The 18,832-nt window shown below is 45.5% G+C and overlaps 1 protein-coding gene across 1 annotated transcript in view; it reads left to right on the top strand.

The window, feature by feature from the left end:
• Positions 1-11,085, top strand: part of PUDP (pseudouridine 5'-phosphatase) — a 145,814-nt gene extending 134,729 nt beyond the window's left edge. Inside the window, exon 4 of the mRNA XM_030572322.1 lies at positions 9,289-11,085. Coding sequence (XP_030428182.1) covers positions 9,289-9,465 — 177 coding nt within the window. The 3' untranslated portion in view covers positions 9,466-11,085. The remainder of the gene's footprint in view (positions 1-9,288) is intronic.
• The last annotated feature ends 7,747 nt before the right edge of the window (positions 11,086-18,832 follow it).

The following is an 18,832-nucleotide window of genomic DNA, read 5'->3' as shown; positions in this document are numbered from 1 at the left end:
CAAAGACAAGGACAGCTGGGAGCAACCCCCAAGAATAAAGACTCCAAGAGGCTAAATCCGTTTGGGAGGAAAGTTTATTCTTTCTCTAGCTTCCAGTTGAGAGTCGCCAATCACCAAGCTCTCCTTGGATGATATGATTTCAATGTGTGACAAGCCATGGCCAGGTTCGAGGATAGATTTCACAAGGACATCAGCAAGGAGTTCTCAGTGGTCTGGAAGGAGGGCAGGGCTGCAGCCAGAGCAGCCATCCAGACAGCCTCAGATGCAGTGGATTCTGCGGCTCCTACTATAGCGTCAGCCATCTCCATGCGGAGGGCAACCTGATTGACTCTCTCTGGCTTGCCGATTGAGGTCCAGCAATCCATACAGGAGCTCCCCTTCAACAGCCAGAAAGAGTTTGCTGCACAGACAGACACAAAGTTGCACGGTTTGAAGGACTCCCACACCACATTAAAAACTCTAGTGCTCTACATCCCAGGTCCAGCCCGTAAATGCTTTAACTCACAACTACCCCAGGGCCATGGGAGCCAACCTAGGCCGGAGCCTGCTCATAAAAAGAGAAGAGGCTACAAGCGGCATCAAGGCTGCCAACCTCAGCCCTCCGCCCAGTCAAACTCCACCTGCAACAGGCAAGGTGGCAAGTGTGCATTTTGAGGGTGTGCCCAAGGATGACCTACCAGACTGTACCCTGGATCCTTCTTCCCTATGCTTTTCCAATCGCCTTTCTTTATTTCTCCCTGCATGGACTATTATAACGTCAGAACATTGAGTCCTCAGCACAGTGGCACAGGGTTATACCCTCCAGTTTCTTTCTACCCCCCCCACCCCACCACTCTTTCCTGTCCCTCTTCAGGGACCCTTCTCATGAAAGTCTCCTCGCACAGGAGGTAAAGGGCCTGCTGCAGCTGGAGCATTGGCGGAAGTTCCTCGTGAGTACAGGAAGAAGGGGTTCTATTCCCAGTATTTTCTAGTCCCAAAGGCAGCCTAAGACCCATCATGGACCTGCGAAACCTCAACAAATACCTAAAGAAGTTGACATTCTGCATGGTCTCCCTGGCCTCCATCATCCCCTCCCTGGATCCCAGAGACTGGTATGCCCCCCTCAACTTGAAGGATGCATCCAGACCTGTTACCAGTTGGCAAAGGTCCCACCACCACCGATCGTGAGGGCCCATTTGACCAGAGCTCAGGCATTCTCGGTGGCCTTCCTGGCATACATTCCCATCCAGGACATTTGCAGAGCCATGACGTGGTCTTTGGTTCACACATTCACAGCGCGTTACGCCATCACTCAGCATGCCAGAGATGATGCTGGGTTCGGCAGAGTTGTGCTGCAATCTATATGCCGATGAATTTCTACCTGCCTCCATTGGTACTGCTTGGGAGTCACTTAATATGGAATGCTCATGAGCAGGCACTCAAAGAAGAAAAGACCATTACCTTTTCCATAACTGGTGTTGTTCGTGATGTGTTGCTCATGTCCATTCCATGACCTGCCCTCCTTCCCCACTGTTGGAGTTTCCGGCAAGAAGGAAATGAGGGTGAAGAGGGCTGGAAGCGCCCCTTATACCGCGACATGTATATGCCACTCCAGGGGTGCCAGAGCCGGTCCCCTTTGGATACCACTGCAGGAAAAACTTTCATCACACACACACATAATATGGAATGGACATGAGCAACACCTCTCAAAGAACACCAGTTATAGAATACGTAACTGTCTGGTTTTTGAAACATTATGCCCTGATCCATGATGTCAAGTCTCATGCGGCTCTTGGTTCTGCAGTTTTGAATTCTAGGGATACTGCTCGAAAATCACATGAAGTGGAGTAGCCATAAGAATACTAGTCAAAGAAGAAGTGGTTATTCACCTTCTGCCGTAACTGCAGTTCTTCAAGATGTGTGTCCTGTGGATGCTCTACTACCTGCCCTCCTTTCTCTCTGCATCGGATTGCTCCTTGGGGGATGTTTGGGTGGAGAAGGAGCTGAGAGTGGTTCACCCACATACTCCTATATAGCCTTAGTATCCAGCCTGAAGACGCATAGGACACACATGCTTGCCAAACAGATGCTGCTAACAGAAAATCTCTGATCAAAGGGTCAAGAGCTGCATGCATAATTGAAGTGGAATACTCATGGGAACACATCTCGAAGAACCACAGTTACTGTACAAGTTGAGTGACCTCTCCTCCCATCTAAAACCTTTCTGCATTAAAACAGAGATTATAATATCAATTTAGAACATCTCTGCTGAGCAATAAACAGATATATGCAAATAACCTTTCTAGATGCACAAGATATGCACATATTAATATGTGCTCCTAACGGTTTTCTAAAGCTTTCAAATAGTCTTAACTGTCTTGTTTACTAATACTGCTTATTCAGATAAATTATTGCTACAAATATATGATGAAACCCTGGCTTCACCGAAATCAGTGAGAGTTTTACCATTGACTTCAGTGGGGTCAGGATATGACACATTGGGTTTCAGGTTTAAATACAGAACAAACTAACAACAGAATTCTTTTGGAATCACAGATATGAACATTCATTGATACAAATTATTTCATGTGGTGTGGCTTTATGTATCAGGCCTCAGTTAATGTTTTTCATTTCATTATGTCTCTAACTGAGATATCTATTAAGCAGGAGACGCAGCATTTAAGTTCCTGAGCCATGCATTCATTTTTTGTTACTAAATTGTTTGCTATATTCTGAATGGAGCCCAGCTTTCCAAAAACTGGAAACCATGAAAAAAAACCACTTGTTTTAAGTACAAAACATATGAAAAGATATTAAGTGGCTCATGCATTTTGAATATCACATGTTTACAGTTTGTTATAAGCAGTAATGTGGGCCAAAAACTGCAACAGTTCTTGAACCTAAGAGAGCTCACAGGTATCCAGACAAGCTGTGCCGACAGTTTTCTTCTCACTAAACTTCATAAATACCAGGGAAGGGGAGGAGTTATTTAAGTTTGTGGTGTTTGGTTTTTTTAGGAGAATACAATATAGCTACAGGAGAACCTCAGAATTATGAATAGCTTGGGAATGGAGGTTGTTCGTAACTCTGAAATGTTCATAACTCCAAACAAAATGTTATGGTTCTTTCAAAAGTTTACAAATAAACATTAACTTAATACAGCTTTGAAACTTAACTATGCAGAAGACAAATGCTGCTTTTAACCATCTGTGGCAAGGCACCTCCTCAGTCTCCCCAGTCTCTGCAGCTTTCAGCCCTGGTGAGACAGGCTCAGGTAATACGGTCCCCCTTGGGACACAAGGGAAATTTGCTCCCTGTATCTCCACTAGTCCTGGTTAGTGAATTCTTACCCCCCTTGTGGGAGAAAGTACGGCCTCTCCTCCTGGAGGGTCTCGCTGTTTTTCTGCTCCTGTACTCCTGGCAGCAGGGCTTCTTCTCTCTCTACTCTCCTCCCCTTCCTTCCACAGGGAAGGGTTTAAAAAGGTCTCAGGCAGCCCCAAGTTGGAATCAGCTGGTCCCAATTAACCTCACGTAGCTCCCCCCTCAGCTGATTCTAATTTACTACCTTGGTAACCTTTCCCAGCTGAACCTGATTGACCTGTGGTTGCCTCAGTTGATAAGGAGGAGGGCCTTTTAACCTTCTGTTACTGATTCCTATCCCTCCCTTGCAGCTATCTGTCCTGAGTTTATCACATATTCCCCCCCCCCCGCTCAACACTACAGGGTTGGGCTACTTGGGTCGGCAAACACTGCACCCTTGAAAGGCCATCCGCGTTGCCATGCTTTATTCCGGACCTATGTTGTACTCTGAAGTGGAAGGGCTGTAGCGACAGGAACCACTTTGTCACTCTCGCATTTTTCTCTTTGTTTTGGTGCATCCACTTCAGAGGGGCATGGTCTGTGACAAGGGTAAACCTCCGTCCGAGTAGGTAGTAGCGAAGGCTTTCTACGGCCCACTTCATGGCCAGGCATTCCTTTGCTACTATGGCATATTTACGTTCCCTGGGCAGGAGTTTCCTACTGAGGAACAGGACTGGGTGTTCTTCTGCTCCAACCATTTGGGAAAGAACCGCTCCCAATCCAACCTCAGAGGCATCCGTTTGCAGGATAAACTCTTTCTCCCAGTCTGGAGATACCAGCACTGGGTCAGTGGAGAGGGCGGTCCGCAGATCTGCAAAAGCCTCCTCAGCCGCACTAGACCATCTTACTATGTCCAGACCACGGGCTTTTGTTAGGTCTGTTAGCGGGCATGCCCTGGTGGCGAAGTGGGGGATGACCCGCTTGTAGTACCCAACCAGCCCCAGGAATGCTCTGACTTGTTTCTTCCGGACTGGTCGGGGCCAATTCTGAATTGCCTCTAACTTGTTGAGTTGGGGCTTCACCACGCCTCTCCCCACTATATACCCCAGGTACTTGGCTTCTGCTAGCCCAGTTGCACATTTGGAGGGATTTGCAGTCAGCCCCGCCTTCCTCAAGGTGTCGAGGACTGCTTCCACCTTTCCCAAGTGCGTCTTCCAATCTGGACTATGTATGATGACATCATCAAGATAGGCGGCTGCATACTTGCCATGTGAACGCAACGGTTTGTCCATGAGCCGTTGGAAGGTTGCCGGAGCCCCATGTAAACCAAAAGGGAGGACTGTGTATTGATACAGTCCCTCTGGTGTTGCGAAGGCTGTCTTCTCTTTGTCGGCCTTGGCCAAGGGAATTTGCCAATAACCCTTAGTCAGGTCAAGGGTGGACAAAAATCATACTTTCCCCAGTCGGTCAATTAACTCATCTACCCGGGGTATAGGGTACGCATCAAATTGAGACACCTCATTCAGTTTTTAGAAGTCATTGCAAAATCTCGTACTGCTGTCCGGTTTAGGTACAAGGACCACTGGGCTTGACCATTGGCTATGTGACTCTTCAATAACTCCTAACTTCAACATTTTCCTGACTTCTGTTTTGATCTCTTCTCTTTTCGCCTCCAGGACCCGGTATGGCTTGACATTCACCTTCACTCCAGGCTCTGTGAGGATGTGATGGTGAACCTCCGTAGTCCTGCCTGGCTTTTCCGAGAATACGTCCCGGTTGCGCTTGATCATGTGATCACCTCAGATCGTTGGTCAGGGGTCAATTCTGGGGATATTCTCACTTGGCCAGGTGGGTTGCTCTCGGGAGGAGGTGACCCTAGAGTGACCACATGAGCTTCTCTGTCTTGCCAAGGTTTCAGCAGGTTTACATGATAGATTTGCTCCAACTTTTGGCGTCCAGGCTGTCGGACCTTGTAATCGACATCTCCAATGGCTTCTATTATCTCATATGCCCCTGCCATCTGGCCAGGAGCTTGCTCTCCGCTGTGGGTACAAGCACCATTACCCGATCTCCCACCTGGAATTTTCAGATCGTCGCCTGGCGGTTGTAGTATGTTTGTTGGGCCCCTTGTGCCCTTTCCATGTGTTCCCGCACTATGGGGGTGACTGGGCTATCCTGTCTTTCATCTGCAACACATGCTCGATGAGGTTTTTCCCTGGGTTCGGCTGTTCTTCCCAACTTTCCTTGGCAATGTCCAGTATGCCACGTGGGTGGCGACCATATAACAGTTCAAATGGGGAGAACCCAGTTGAAGTTTGTGGTACCTCCCTTATCGCAAACATTAGGTACGGTAACAGGGTGTCCCAGTTTTTCCCATCCCGGCTCACCACCTTTCATATCATGTTCTTCAATATTCTATTAAAACGTTCGACGAGGCCATCTGTCTGCGGATGATAGACTGATGTCCTTAGGGTCCGTATGTGGAGCATGGCACATAGGTCCTTCATTAATTTAGACATAAAGGGAGTCCCTTGGTCCGTCAGAATCTCTTTAGGTATTCCCACTCTAGCAAAAATCTGAATTAATTCTTTAGCTATGATCTTGGACGTAGTGTTCCGTAGGGGCCTCGGGGTACCGGGTGGCATAGTCTATCATCACCAGTATGTGCTGATGGCCTCGGGCCGATTTTTCCAGCGGCCCTACTAGGTCCATAGCTATTCGCTCAAAGGGGACGTCAATAATCGGCAGAGGTACCAAAGGTGCCCTTAGGCGTGGTCGAGGCCCATGTAATTGGCATTCCGGACAAGAGGCACAATATCTTCAGACCGCCGCATATATTCCAGGCCAAAAAAACCTCTGCAGAATTCGATCCAGGGTTTTATCTATTCCCAGATGGCCCCCGAACAAATGGCTGTGGGCTAGCTCCATCACTCCCCTCTGATGTTTCTGTGGTACTAGGAGTTGTTCCACGACCTGCTCTTGGATACAGACTACCCTGTATAGCAGATCCTTCTTGATCACATAATATGGCCCTGGGCCCTTGGCTCTTCCCTCCACAGGGACCCCATTCACCTCAACTACTTCTTTGCGAATATTATTATATACTGGATCATTGGCCTGATCCAGCCCAAAATTCTCTAATGAAGGCCAAATTTGCCCAAACTCAGGGGGTTCTACTTCCCCTTCCCCCTCGAGGGAGGTCCCTGGGGAACTGGGCCCAGCTGCTGGCCTCCCAGCCTCCTGCCTAGTTTCCTTGTCAGTCCGACCAACTTTTTCCCCTACGAGTATAGGCTTCTGGTTCTGGGTCAGGATTCTTGTTCCTCTCCTTTTATCTGCCCTCCTTTCTCGCCGAGTCTTCCTGGGTTTCCCAGGAGGCGAGAATAAATCCTGGGCAAACTCATGGAAGGCCGGGGGGTCACTAACTATCGAGGCCATCCCATTGCTCTCTGGGTCATTACCACCTTCTGACTCCCCTCCAGGAAGTAGACTGCCGAACCCTGGGAAGTCTCGTCCTATGAGGACTGGGTAGGGGAGTTTTGGGACCACCCCCACCATCACCTTAGTGGGGTTCCCCAGGACCTCCATTTTTACTGGGATGGTCGGGTAGTAATTGATGTCCCCATGGACACAGGATATCCCTGTGCACTTGGCCCGGGATGGTTGATCATACCCGACCAGCTTCCCCGAGACCAGCGTGACTGCGCTTCCTGAGTCTACTAATGCGGTGGTCTTCATGCCATTCATTTTAACTGACATAGTATATCTATGAGGGACCATCGCTACCCCTACTAGATTTATCAGGTCACATGGCTCTTCCAGATTTCCCAGGTCGCATTGCATGGGCTCCTCTCGGTTTGGGCATTGGGCAGCTATATGCCCTATCTCTCCACATGCATAACATCGGTATCCTGCTCGGGGCAGCCCCCTAATTTTCGGGCTGTGAGGCGTTACCCCCCGAGTCTTTCTCTCCCAGTCCCCGAGTCCCTCCGAGTACTCTGGCTGCTCTTTGGCCTCCTTCCTCCCCTCCAGAGTTCGGCCCGGAGCTACAGCAACTCGAGCCCTTGGTACATGGACTTGCCTCCTATTCTGGCGCCTCCCTTCCCCGGTGGTCCGAGAAAGTTCCTGCGCTGCTAGATGTCTCTCTACGAGGGCAACTAGCTCATCATAGGAGGAGGAATCATTTTGACTGACCCATCCTCATATGTCCGGCGGTAGCCCTCTCATGTACCTGTCCAGCACCATGGTTTCCATGATTTCCTCCGGCCGGTGGGTCTCAGGGCGCAGCCACTTCCTGGCTAGATATATCAAGTCAAAGAGCTGAGACCTCGGGGCTTTGTTGACCCGGTATTTCCACTCATGGAACCGTTGTGCCCTTACAGCTGTCATCACGCCAGACCTCGCTAGGACCTCCGCCTTTAGCTGGGAGTAATCTGAAGCTGCTTCAGTTGTCATGTCAAAATATGCTTTCTGTGCCTCCCCACACAGAAAAGGAGCCAGAATACTGGCCCACTGGTCTTGGGGCCAGGCCTCCCGCCAGGCTGTTCTCTCAAACACAAAGAGGTATGCCTCCACGTCATCATCCATCGTCATCTTCTGTAAGTAGTGACTTGCCCACAGGGGCCGAGTCCCAGGGGGGCCGTGCGCTAGGGTGGTCAGGGCTTTTAACTGGTTCACAACCTCATGCAGAGTGGCTCGATCCTGAGCCGCCTGGCTCATCAGTAGTTGATTTGTCTCCTGCTGTACTCTCAGTGCCTCCTGCTGGGCAGCTATCTGCACCCTGGTAGCTTCTTGTTGGACCGCAGTGGCCTGCAACAATGCCTTTACTACATCCTCCATTTTGGGTTTGTTTGTGGTTTTTTTCTCTGGGTTGGGGGGTGCTTTACCCTGCCCCGAGATGACGTGCCACGAAGTCTCACTCTTATCCCACTCCTGACACCACGTGTGGCAAGGCACCTCCTCAATCTCCCCAGTCTCTGCTGCTTTCAGCCCTGGTGAGACAGGCTCAGGTAATGCGGTCCCCCTTGGGACACAAGGGAAATTTGCTCCCTGTATCTCCACTAGTCCTGGTTAGTGAATTCTTATCCCCCTTGTGGGAGAAAATACGGCCTCTCCTCCTGGAGGGTCTCGCTGTTTTTCTGCTCCTGCACTCCTGGCAGCAGGGCTTCTTCTCTCTCTACTCTCCTCCCCTTCCTTCCACAGGGAAGGGTTTAAAAAGGTCTCAGGCAGCCCCAAGTTGGAATCAGCTGGTCCCAATTAACCTCACGTAGCTCCCCCCTCAGCTGATTCTAATTTACTACCTTGGTAACCTTTCCCAGCTGAACCTGATTGACCTGTGGTTGCCTCTCAGTTGATAAGGAGGAGGGCCTTTTAACCTTCTGTTACTGATTCCTACTTCTCCCTTGCAGCTATCTGTCCTGAGTTTATCACACATCTTAATTTAAATGAAACAAGCACAGTAACAGTTTCCTTACCTTTCCCTTTATTTTTTAGTAGTTTACATTTAACACAGTACTGTACTGTATTTGCTTTTTTGTTTGTTTGGTTGATTTGGTTTTTTTTGTTGCTGCTTCCTGATTGCGTACTTCCGCTTTGAAATAAGGTGTGTGGTTGACTGGTTAGTTCGTAACTCTGGTATTCCTAACTCTGAGGTCCTACTGTATTTATTGTATTGACAATATGCATGTCAGTTGCTGCCAGATGCTTTGTGGAGTAGAAAATGTTAAGTTTTCCACCAGTTCTCTAGAATACATTACTAAACTGCACTGAAAACCATTTACGTTATGACCAGCTGTTCTTCAGCATTATGGGATCAATTGGCATTCATTGATACCAATTAGAAAACTTTCACTGACTTCTGTGGTACACAAACAGGCCCTATAGATGCTTCATTTACTCAACTCAAGAAAGTGACTTGCATGTGATCCTGTATATAATGTGCCATCCTTTCTTGTGATCATACAAGTAATTACAACATTTTAACCTTTATGTCTTTATTTTCTCATTTTTCAGTGTCTTGTGTTTGAAGATTCTCCACTTGGAGTGCAAGCAGCATTGGCAGCTGGGATGCAAGTGGTTATGATTCCAGATGAAAATTTGAATCAAGATCTTACAAAGGAAGCAAATCTAGTGCTGAAATCTATGGAGGACTTTGAACCAGAACTGTTTGGTTTACCACCATATGACTAAGGACTAATATATTTCAACATGTTCTTTTTTTATGGAGATTGGGGGGTAGGGAATGAAAATTGAGGGTAAAAAATGACCTATTTTTCATTTTTTTCCCCAAAATAAAACAATGAAGTCTTTCATGATTTACTTTTAAATTTCACTGGATACTCTTGGTTTGTCTTCTTCACTGCAAAGTGGAAGGAATATTTCTTCTTGCCTGTCCATCACCTCTACTAGTCTTGTCATCTGCATAATGTCATGTACACTCAGAGCATTTGCAAAATGGCAAAGACAATCTGCTTCAAACAGGGAGGTTTTTGCTCTGGTTTGCTTGATAACAGACTTCTTAGAACAATGGTTCTCAACATTTTCCCTGTTACGGGTAGGCTGTTGTCCCCTTATACCATCGTGCTGCATAGTTGCCGCCACCTATCCCTTTGTCTTTCCTGTTCTTATCTTCTGGTTGGATTTTTTGTTTTTGTGTGTTTTATTTTCATGTTCTTTTTTGTTCTCTTGTTTTGTGACTTCCCTTTTCTGGAATGGGGTGGAGGGGGAACCCACTGTCAGCTTCCTATGGCCATATGCAATTGCAGCTCAACAGAGCTCGATGTAAGCCTCTGTAACTCTACTACTCCCTACCTATCCCCCCCTCTCATTTCACATAGCCTCTTCCCCATTCCTTTTGCTCCCCCAACGATGCCAGCCTTGTCTGTCCATTTTCAGCTTCTTACATAAACCTTTCTGTGTTTTTCCATTCTTTCATGCTTCCCCCTTTAGCCTTCATGAGCCTTCAGAAGGCCCCCTATCATGTGCCAGAGTTAAGTCCTTCTGAAAAGTCTTTACATTATTACAGAGAATTCTGCTGATTTAATACCGAAAGTAATATTTATGTTTGTTTTGTAGCTCAATCTTATTTTGCCAAGCACCATCTTTACCATCCTACATGTTATATTCATTCCTGCTAAGCCGGGTCCATTTCTGTCTATCTTTAGATTGTGAGCTGTTCAGGAAAGTGACTGTATTTTCTTTTTGGAAAGTATAAAGCCCATTGTGAGTGCTACTATAAACAAACAAATAAGTACACCTCTACCTTGATATAACGCTGTCCTCGGGAGCCAAAAATCTTACCGTGTTATAGGTGAAACCGCGTTACATTGAACTTGCTTTGATCCACCGGAGCGTGCAGCCCCGCCCCCCGGAGTGCCATTTTACGCATTATATCCGAATCCATGTTATATCGAGTTGTGTTATATCGGGGTAGAGATGTATAATTTGAACGGTGGAACATATCCAGGGTTGTTAAAATTCTTGTTCCCTACTGCTCTTCTCCTCTGTGTCTTGACTTCCCTGTACTACTTTGCCCCAGCCCCTGGATTGGGAAACACTAATTTAAAAGATCTTAACTCTTGTATGGAGATAATGATTGCATTCTAAATTTGAAAATAAAAATAACCTTTTAGCTGTGGGAAGTCCTAAATTACTCTCATAATCACAGTAAAACTTCTTCCATGAAAATAGTGAATGTAAAAAATGTTGAAGATAAGAAACAGGTTCTTCAGTATTACATTTCAGTGAATAATATCAGACGTTTCTTTCTAATATGCATGTGGAAAAAAATTAAATGGTTGAATGATTAGAGTGCTGTTTGTTCATTTTTTAAATGAGTGGACTGTTAAGATAACAGAATGTAACTCAAACAAGAACTCAGAGGTGAAATATTTTTTCTAGCATTTCTTCAGCTCAGTTTTAGTTTGTATTTGTTTTTAATAAAAAGCAAAACATAAATGAACATTGGAAGACTCACTAAAATTCTTAAGATATTACATGGATTTTTTTTTAATTGTGGTTTTCTACTAAGAAAAACAAATCCAAATTTGTTTACACTTTTTGAAAGCAAATTTAAAACAGTCTGTATCTCTGAGTACACTATTTAAATACCTTAAAATTAAGAATATCCTATTCCAAACTATCAGTAGATTATTAATTGGATGGTATCAGAAAAATATTGTCAAGCACAATGTAGTAATAGTTTTTTATCTGCAATGCCTTTCTTCCAAGGATCTGAAAGTGCAGGTGGGTGAATATTCCTGTAATACTATTTTGCATATAATTATGTATAACCATGTGTTGAAGTTCTAGTGAATATTTATATTGTATCTACAGTCCAACTAAAGTAATGTAAATTCTGCGTCTTCTGTTGCCATTCAAGATAACAGAAATGTTATTGCACAGTTCCTTCATGGCTAATGTTGCATATCAGAAAGTGTTACCATACAGCAATAATTCTGAGCTTTCAAGTGTAAAACAGGTGCTTTTGGGGATCCCTTTAGTTCATAATTGCTGAATTCCAACTGGGAACTTATTAGGTAGAACAAGCTCTAATAAGATGCAATTAGTAACTTTTTCAAAGTGCTGTATACATTTAATTGAACTTGGAGTTTAAAAAAAAAATCAAGGCACATATCACATTTACAAAGTTGTTCCAAAGGGTCTCTCACCAAAACATTACAAATACTTTCTTAAGACATATACACGTAGATAAATATTGGATATTTATGGCAAAACAAAAGCGCATTGGCAGTGCCACCATGGGATAATGGATATTCAATCAGGGATGCAACCCCATGTTATTACGCAAGATGGTCACTAATGTAACCCCATGCTCTGGGTGTCTGTAGACGTGCGGACTCACCCCTGCGGTGCCTCCTGCTGGTTACTTCTGGGAATTAGCTCGGTTCCAGCTCCGGAGCGCCCTCTGCAGGCCAGTGATCCACCTGTTCTCTGGCCCCGTGTCCCTCCCTGGTCCCAGTGCCCTTTTATGTGGAGTGCTGCCCCCAAGCAGTCACCCCTTTCTCTGAGGGCTTCCCCTTCCCAGGGGACCCCCACCCTCTATCCCCACTTTGCCTCAGTATATGGCTACTGCCCAGTTTCCATCTTGCCCTCGTTCACTGGGGCAGACTGTAGTATCAGCCACTCATCATAGGCAACGGAGTTTGGACCTGCTGCCCTAGCCTACCCCTGGGCTGCCCTCTGCAACCCCCAGTACCTTTTAGCCTAATGCTAGGCCTCAGCCTGGTGTTTTCTAGGCTAGAGCTCCCTGCTCCTCAGCCTGTCCTCAGCCCTGCTCCCCTCAGGTACTTTGTCTCTAGCTCCCGGCAGCCAGGCCCATCTCCTCTACAGCTAGAGAGAGACTGACTGCTTCTAACTCCTCTGGCCTTCTTATGAGGACCCATTGCCCAGTTTGGGGCGTGGCCCCAGCTGCAGCCACTTCCCCAATCAGCCCAGCCTAAAGGCTGCTTTCTCCAGCCACAGCCCCTTCCCAGGGCTGTTTTTAACCCCTTCAGGACAGGAGCAGGGGTCCACCCTGCTACAGTGTCCCTAAGCCTCGGACTGCCAGATGCTCAGACTGGACAACAGGGGATTGTCCTGTTCTGTTCATTCCCTCTGAAGCATCTGGCATTGGCCACTGTCGGAAGACAGGACATTGAGCTAGAAGAACCATTGGTCTGGCCATTTTTATGTTCTTATGAATGAATATGAATTCTGTTCCTTTCAATTCTGATATAGTTAATGGTTTCATCTCTTACTGAGCAAATTAACATAGTCAGAAAACTCCCCTTAACCCAGCAGTAAATCCCATTCAGCCATCTTTTATCACACTTAATCTCATAGACTCATAAAATTTTAAGGCCAGAAGGCACCATCATGATCACCTAATCTGACCTCCTGCATATTGCTGGCCACAGAACTGCACCCACCTACACCCGTAATAGACTCTTTACCTCTGCTGAGTTACTGAAGCGCTCAAATAATGTTTTAAAGACTTCAAGTTACAGAAAATCCACCATTTATCTAGTTTAAACCTGCAAGTGACCTATCCCCCATGCTGCAGAGGAAAGCAAAAAACCTGCCAATCTGACTGATGGAAAATTCCTTCCCAATCCTAAATATGGTGATCATTTAGCCTCTCCCCTCATATCATCCTCGTATCTCCCCTCAGCCTTCTTTTGGTTAGGCTGAACAAGCCAAGCTCTTTGAATCTCCTCTCATAAAATAGGTTTTCTATTCTTCCGATCATCCTAGTAGTCCTTCTCTGCACCTGTTCCAGTTTGAATTCGTCTTTTTTAAACATGGGAGACCAGAATTATACACAGTATTCCAGATAAAATCTCACCAGTGCCTTGTATAATTGTACTAACACTTTCCTGTCTCTACTGGAAATACCTTGCCTGGTGCATTAGTTAGGATTGCATTAGCCTTTTTCATAGACACATCACATTGACTGCTCATAGTCATCCTGTGATCAACCAGTACACCCAGGTCTTTCTCCTACTGTGTCACTTCCAACTAAGTCCCCAGTTTATAGCAAAAAATATTTTTGTTAGTCCTTAGGTGCATGACCTTGCACTTTGTACTATAAAATTTCATCCCATTTCTATTATTTCACTTTTCAAGGTCATCCAGATCTTCTTGTATGATATTCTGGTCCTCCTTTATATTGACAATACCTTCCAACTTTGTATCACCTGCAAATTTTGTTAGCACTTTTTGTGCCATATCAAGGTTCTATCAAATGAGATAATTTCTCCTAACTGTAATCCTTCAAACTGGGGCAGACAGTGGATGCCTCACTTCCTACTTGGTAATCATCAAGACAAATCCCAAAGAGATGTAGCCTCCTTGCAGGTCAAGCACCACCCAGATCAATCTCTGGCTAGGTCCTTAAGACAATCTAGTTGGATGTTTGGTATGTGTCCTTCATTGCCAATTTTATCATGCCACCAAAGCATTTGGCAACCATGTGATCAGCAACTGTGTAGTAGCATTCCTCAGTGAACACACATTGTAATCTGTTGGTCTTCCCTGCTACTAATACTAATATGTCAATACCAATAAAGCTGCTGAAATTGAAACAGGCCTGATGGAGGCACTTACTGGCTATTAATATTTGGCTATTAATAGCCTTATTGCGGATTTTGTCCTGTCACTTAATGTGGAGCAGCTGATGAGGATGAGAATCAAAAATGTCAATCTGCTGCTCTTCAGCTTACCTCAATGTTCACATTTAACTAGCATATAATGAAGTTGGTATAACTATGGTTCTGTAAATCTGCAGCTTTGTAGCAAGGTTGATGTCCTGACATCTCCACAGAGGCCACCAAAGGGCCCAGAATTTGGCAGTGGCTGCTACTATATGAGCAGCCACATCTTTCAAGCATCCTCCAGCTCTGTGTGTGACACTTTCCAAGTATTTGATAGTTCTGCTTGCTCTGTAACCCATCTAGACAGGCTAATATTGAGCTGGTTGTTACCTAGAGTAGGAGGCTGCTTGATAGTAATGCCCAATATATATAATAACCCTACCAATTCTGCCCAACCAGATTGGCCATCGGCTTTGGTGATTTACAAAACTGACCAACAGGGTTATGTCATCAGTGTAGTTGATGTCTTAAAACAAAATGGTTTTTGACTTGACAACACCAACATCTGCCTCTTCAGGCATATCTATCAACCAGTAAAAGCCCATCTAAATGTACTTACTACTTACCATTGCTTACTTACTCCTGGCTCTGGGTTCAGATGTCTCAATACTACAAAAGACTCCTAATAAAATAAGCAGCTATTAGTACGGCTGTTTTCATCCTCATCCCACTGGAAACCAAAAAATGCTCAGTCATGACAACAACTTGTTAGCCCCAGCAATTGAGAAGTGGATGCAATGAAACATATTAGGTCAGTCATAAGTGACTGGTTTTGCCTGATCAGCAGTTCCCCAAGCCTCAACATATGTACTTGTCTACCTCCCCTCACCCTTTTCTGGCTCTGGATTTGTGATGCTGCAGCACAGTATCTCAGGACCATTGGTCGGGAACAGGGTTGTTGGGGTATTTTGGTTTTGGTTTTTTGGTTTTTTTTTCTGCTTGAAATCCTATTTGGATCAGACTGAAAAATCCACTCAGTTCCTGTCACCAGATCATTCTTCAGGTGAGCATTCAGGAAATTTGGGTGCTTCATCTGAGCTTATGGGGAGACTGGTGCTGGCAAAAGTTGATTCAACATTCTTGACCATTAATCTGTAATTCTTGACCATGCAGATAGCACCTGATTCAGAAAAACACTTAAGCATGTGCTCAAGTCTATTCCCATTCAGGGCCGCAGTTAATCACATGACTGATTTTTAAGCACATGCTTAGTTTCATTGACGTAATGGGACTTAAGTATGTGCTTAAATGCTGTCCTAAATGGGACGATTTTCTTGATTTGGGGTCATAATGATCTGACCACAGACCCTCACTCTCAAATATGAGGGGCCCAGTCTTGCCATCCAACAAGATAAACAAAATGTATCAAATAAGGGGAAACTAATAATTGTATATTTCATTAATATTCTGTGGTTAAGATACATGTTTCTGTGAAATCAAGTGTTCCAGCATTGTTCTGATGGAATGCTCTGGTTGCTTATGCCAAATAGCCAGTAATGTGGCACCTTCAGTCTTGAATGAATAAATCCTAAACTTCATGGGTACCACTCATTAAGGACAATATTCTTTGTCATTAAGGATTGAAATTGAAATCTGGACAGCAAGATGGGACAAGATACAACTGAATGAATAGGAAAATAACTAACTGGATTTTCTATATTCCTGGGCCCATAACATTCTTCCTACCCTGCAGGGATGCAGTGTCTTTTTGTTATGCCAGGAGCATCACTGGGATTCATCTTGCAGTAGAGGAAAAAAATTCAGGATTATAATTAGATCATTTAGGTTTCAAATAAAGGTTCAGACAGGAGATTCATAAAACTTATTTAGATGAAAAACATTGCATTGGAACTGTAATAATTTCAAAATGAAATTTGACTTTCGTGAGGTTTTGTATTTTGATAATCACTTGCAGAAGGCAAAGGCTGAGGGACTTGTTTCAAGATTGGATGTCATTCTAAAAGATACGCTCTAGTTCAACTATAGAAATATAGGAATTGCCGTTCTGGATCAGATCGGTGGTCCCATCTAGTCTAGTATCCTGTCTCTGACTGTGGCCTGTACCAGGTATCAGAGGAAACTGCAAGAAATCTCATATTAAGATGTAGGATAATATCCCATCATGTTCAGTCCATCCCATTCTCTTATTATTAGAGATTGGTTTAAACTGTGAAGCATGAGGTTTAACATCTCTTCCAGAATTTGTTGTCATTATAATGATGGATATTTATTATCTGTATAAAATTTTGATTTCATTTTCAATGTTCCTATATTTTGACCTCAAAAGTATCCTGTAGCATTGACTTCAACAGTCCAATTATATGTTGCGTGAAAAGTATTTCCTTTGATTATTTTGAATTTGCTACCTTTTAATATCAATTACTGTCCTTTTGTTGTTGTGTATGCAACAAGGAGAACAAAATAGGATTATGCCATAGTTATTAACAGCGGAAGCAAGTGGAAAAAGTGGCTCTGAGAGGGGACTAGAGAAATGCAGTTGTGGAGACTGCATGAGAAACATGACTGTCTCTAAGACATTTAGTTGAGTTTCCTTTTCCTCCTCTCATTCCAGTTACTACAGCTCCATTTTCTATGACCTTCCAAGTGCAAGTGTTCCCCACTCCAGCATATACAAAACATGAGATAGAGCCACCTGTTTATGCGATCAAGACAAGTGGAGAAACTGGACAGGGAGGGAGTACTTCAGGGTGTCAAAAACTATCTATAGTGTAAAAGTAATAGAAAAATGAGAACAGAGGAACAAGAAGAAAAAAATATGAGTCGAGGGCTGAGAACTAAAACAAAAGGGACTCTCTTGGCTCAAAGAAATAGCTACTACCAAAGACAAAGAGAATATGATTTTAATAGAAAAGCACAAAACCACAATAGAAGGAAACCACAGACTTTACCATAAGTATGTAAGCAGTCCAGGAGGATGGCTTAATCCAGGGTCAAAGGCTGCAATCTAGTAAAGGAAAAGAAAATCAATGAGCTGTCTTCGTCAGCAAAAATGTGGAGGTATTAATTACATGGGGCAAGCCTCTCAGACCCCTTTTGTGTCGCAGCAAAACTCAGAATGAAAACATATTCAGGTATATTGTTAGGTGAGACGTATTGAGCAGAGAGATAAGATGCAACTTTCTCAAGCGCTTTGCTTGGAACCAAAGGTTAGACAGCGTTTGATCAAAGGTTAGATGGTTACTGCTCAATGGAGAAGGTGAGCTAGTAATGGAAGATGATAGGAAGGCAGAGCTGCTCAATGCCTACTTGGTTTCAGTCTTCTCACAAAAAATAACGTGACCAGACAACTAGCGAAGTTACCATAGAAAATAAAGGGGAAGGAATGCAGATCGGGATAACTAAAGAAGTTAGAGTTCTTCTTCGAGTGATTGCTCACATCCATTCCAGGTAGGTGTGCGCGCCGCGCATGCACGTTCGTCGGAAACTTTTTACCCTAGCAACTCCAGTGGGCCGGCAGGTCGCCCCCTGGAGTGGCGCCGCCATGGCGCTCGATATATACCCTTGCCGGCCCACCCGCTCCTCAGTTCCTTCTTACCGCCGTGTCGGTCGTTGGAACTGTGGAGCGCGGCATAGCTGTCCTCCACGTCCCTAGCTCTCCTTGTTAACTATCGTTATTGTTACAGTTGTTAGTTAGATCGTTAAGTGTAGTTAGTTAAGTAATTAGGTGTAAATAGTATTGTAGATAGTTGTTCGCCGGGGGCTGTAGCCCTTCCCGGCACCCGGCACCGGGCTCATGCCTGGTTCGCCAGGCTTTAAGCAGTGTGCGGCCTGTAAGAAGCCTATGCCTACCAGCGACCCCCACGACGCGTGCCTGAAGTGCCTGGGGGAATCGCACAGATCGGACAAGTGCCGCATCTGCAAGGCTTTTAAGCCCAGGACAAAAAAGGAGAGAGACCAAAGACTCAGGACTCTCCTCATGGAGGCGGCACTTGACCCGGCGGCTTCGCAGGCCGTGATCTCGGCGCCGGCACCGGAGCGCACCGGCACCGGGAAGACTCCCCGGCACCGACCTTCTCCGGCACCGGGTGCAGAGGCGAGACGGTCAGCGTCTGCTACTCCAGCCAGGCAGACCCGATTGGAGCGCCCGGCATCGACATCGGCCGCGGCGCCACCGGCACCGTCGACTCCGGGCCCGGTGGGTCCGTCGAGTCCGGTGCCGCCAAGCTCCCCCATAAGATCTGGGGTTGAGCTATTGGTCCCATCCACGCCGGAGACCTTCGCCTCGGCACGGGACCTTATCGCCTTAACGGAGTCTACTCAGCTGCCACCCCCGGTACCTCTGGTGCGGGTCGCATCTAGAGGCAAGCCCATGATGTCGGCACCATCTCGGGACTCGCGCTCGTGATCCAGGTCCCGACGCCACGGTCGATCAAGATCCCACC

Source organism: Gopherus evgoodei, chromosome 1 (assembly GCF_007399415.2).
Source record: "Gopherus evgoodei ecotype Sinaloan lineage chromosome 1, rGopEvg1_v1.p, whole genome shotgun sequence".
Taxonomy (NCBI): domain Eukaryota; kingdom Metazoa; phylum Chordata; order Testudines; family Testudinidae; genus Gopherus; species Gopherus evgoodei.
This window is presented reverse-complemented; position numbering and strand designations above follow the sequence as displayed.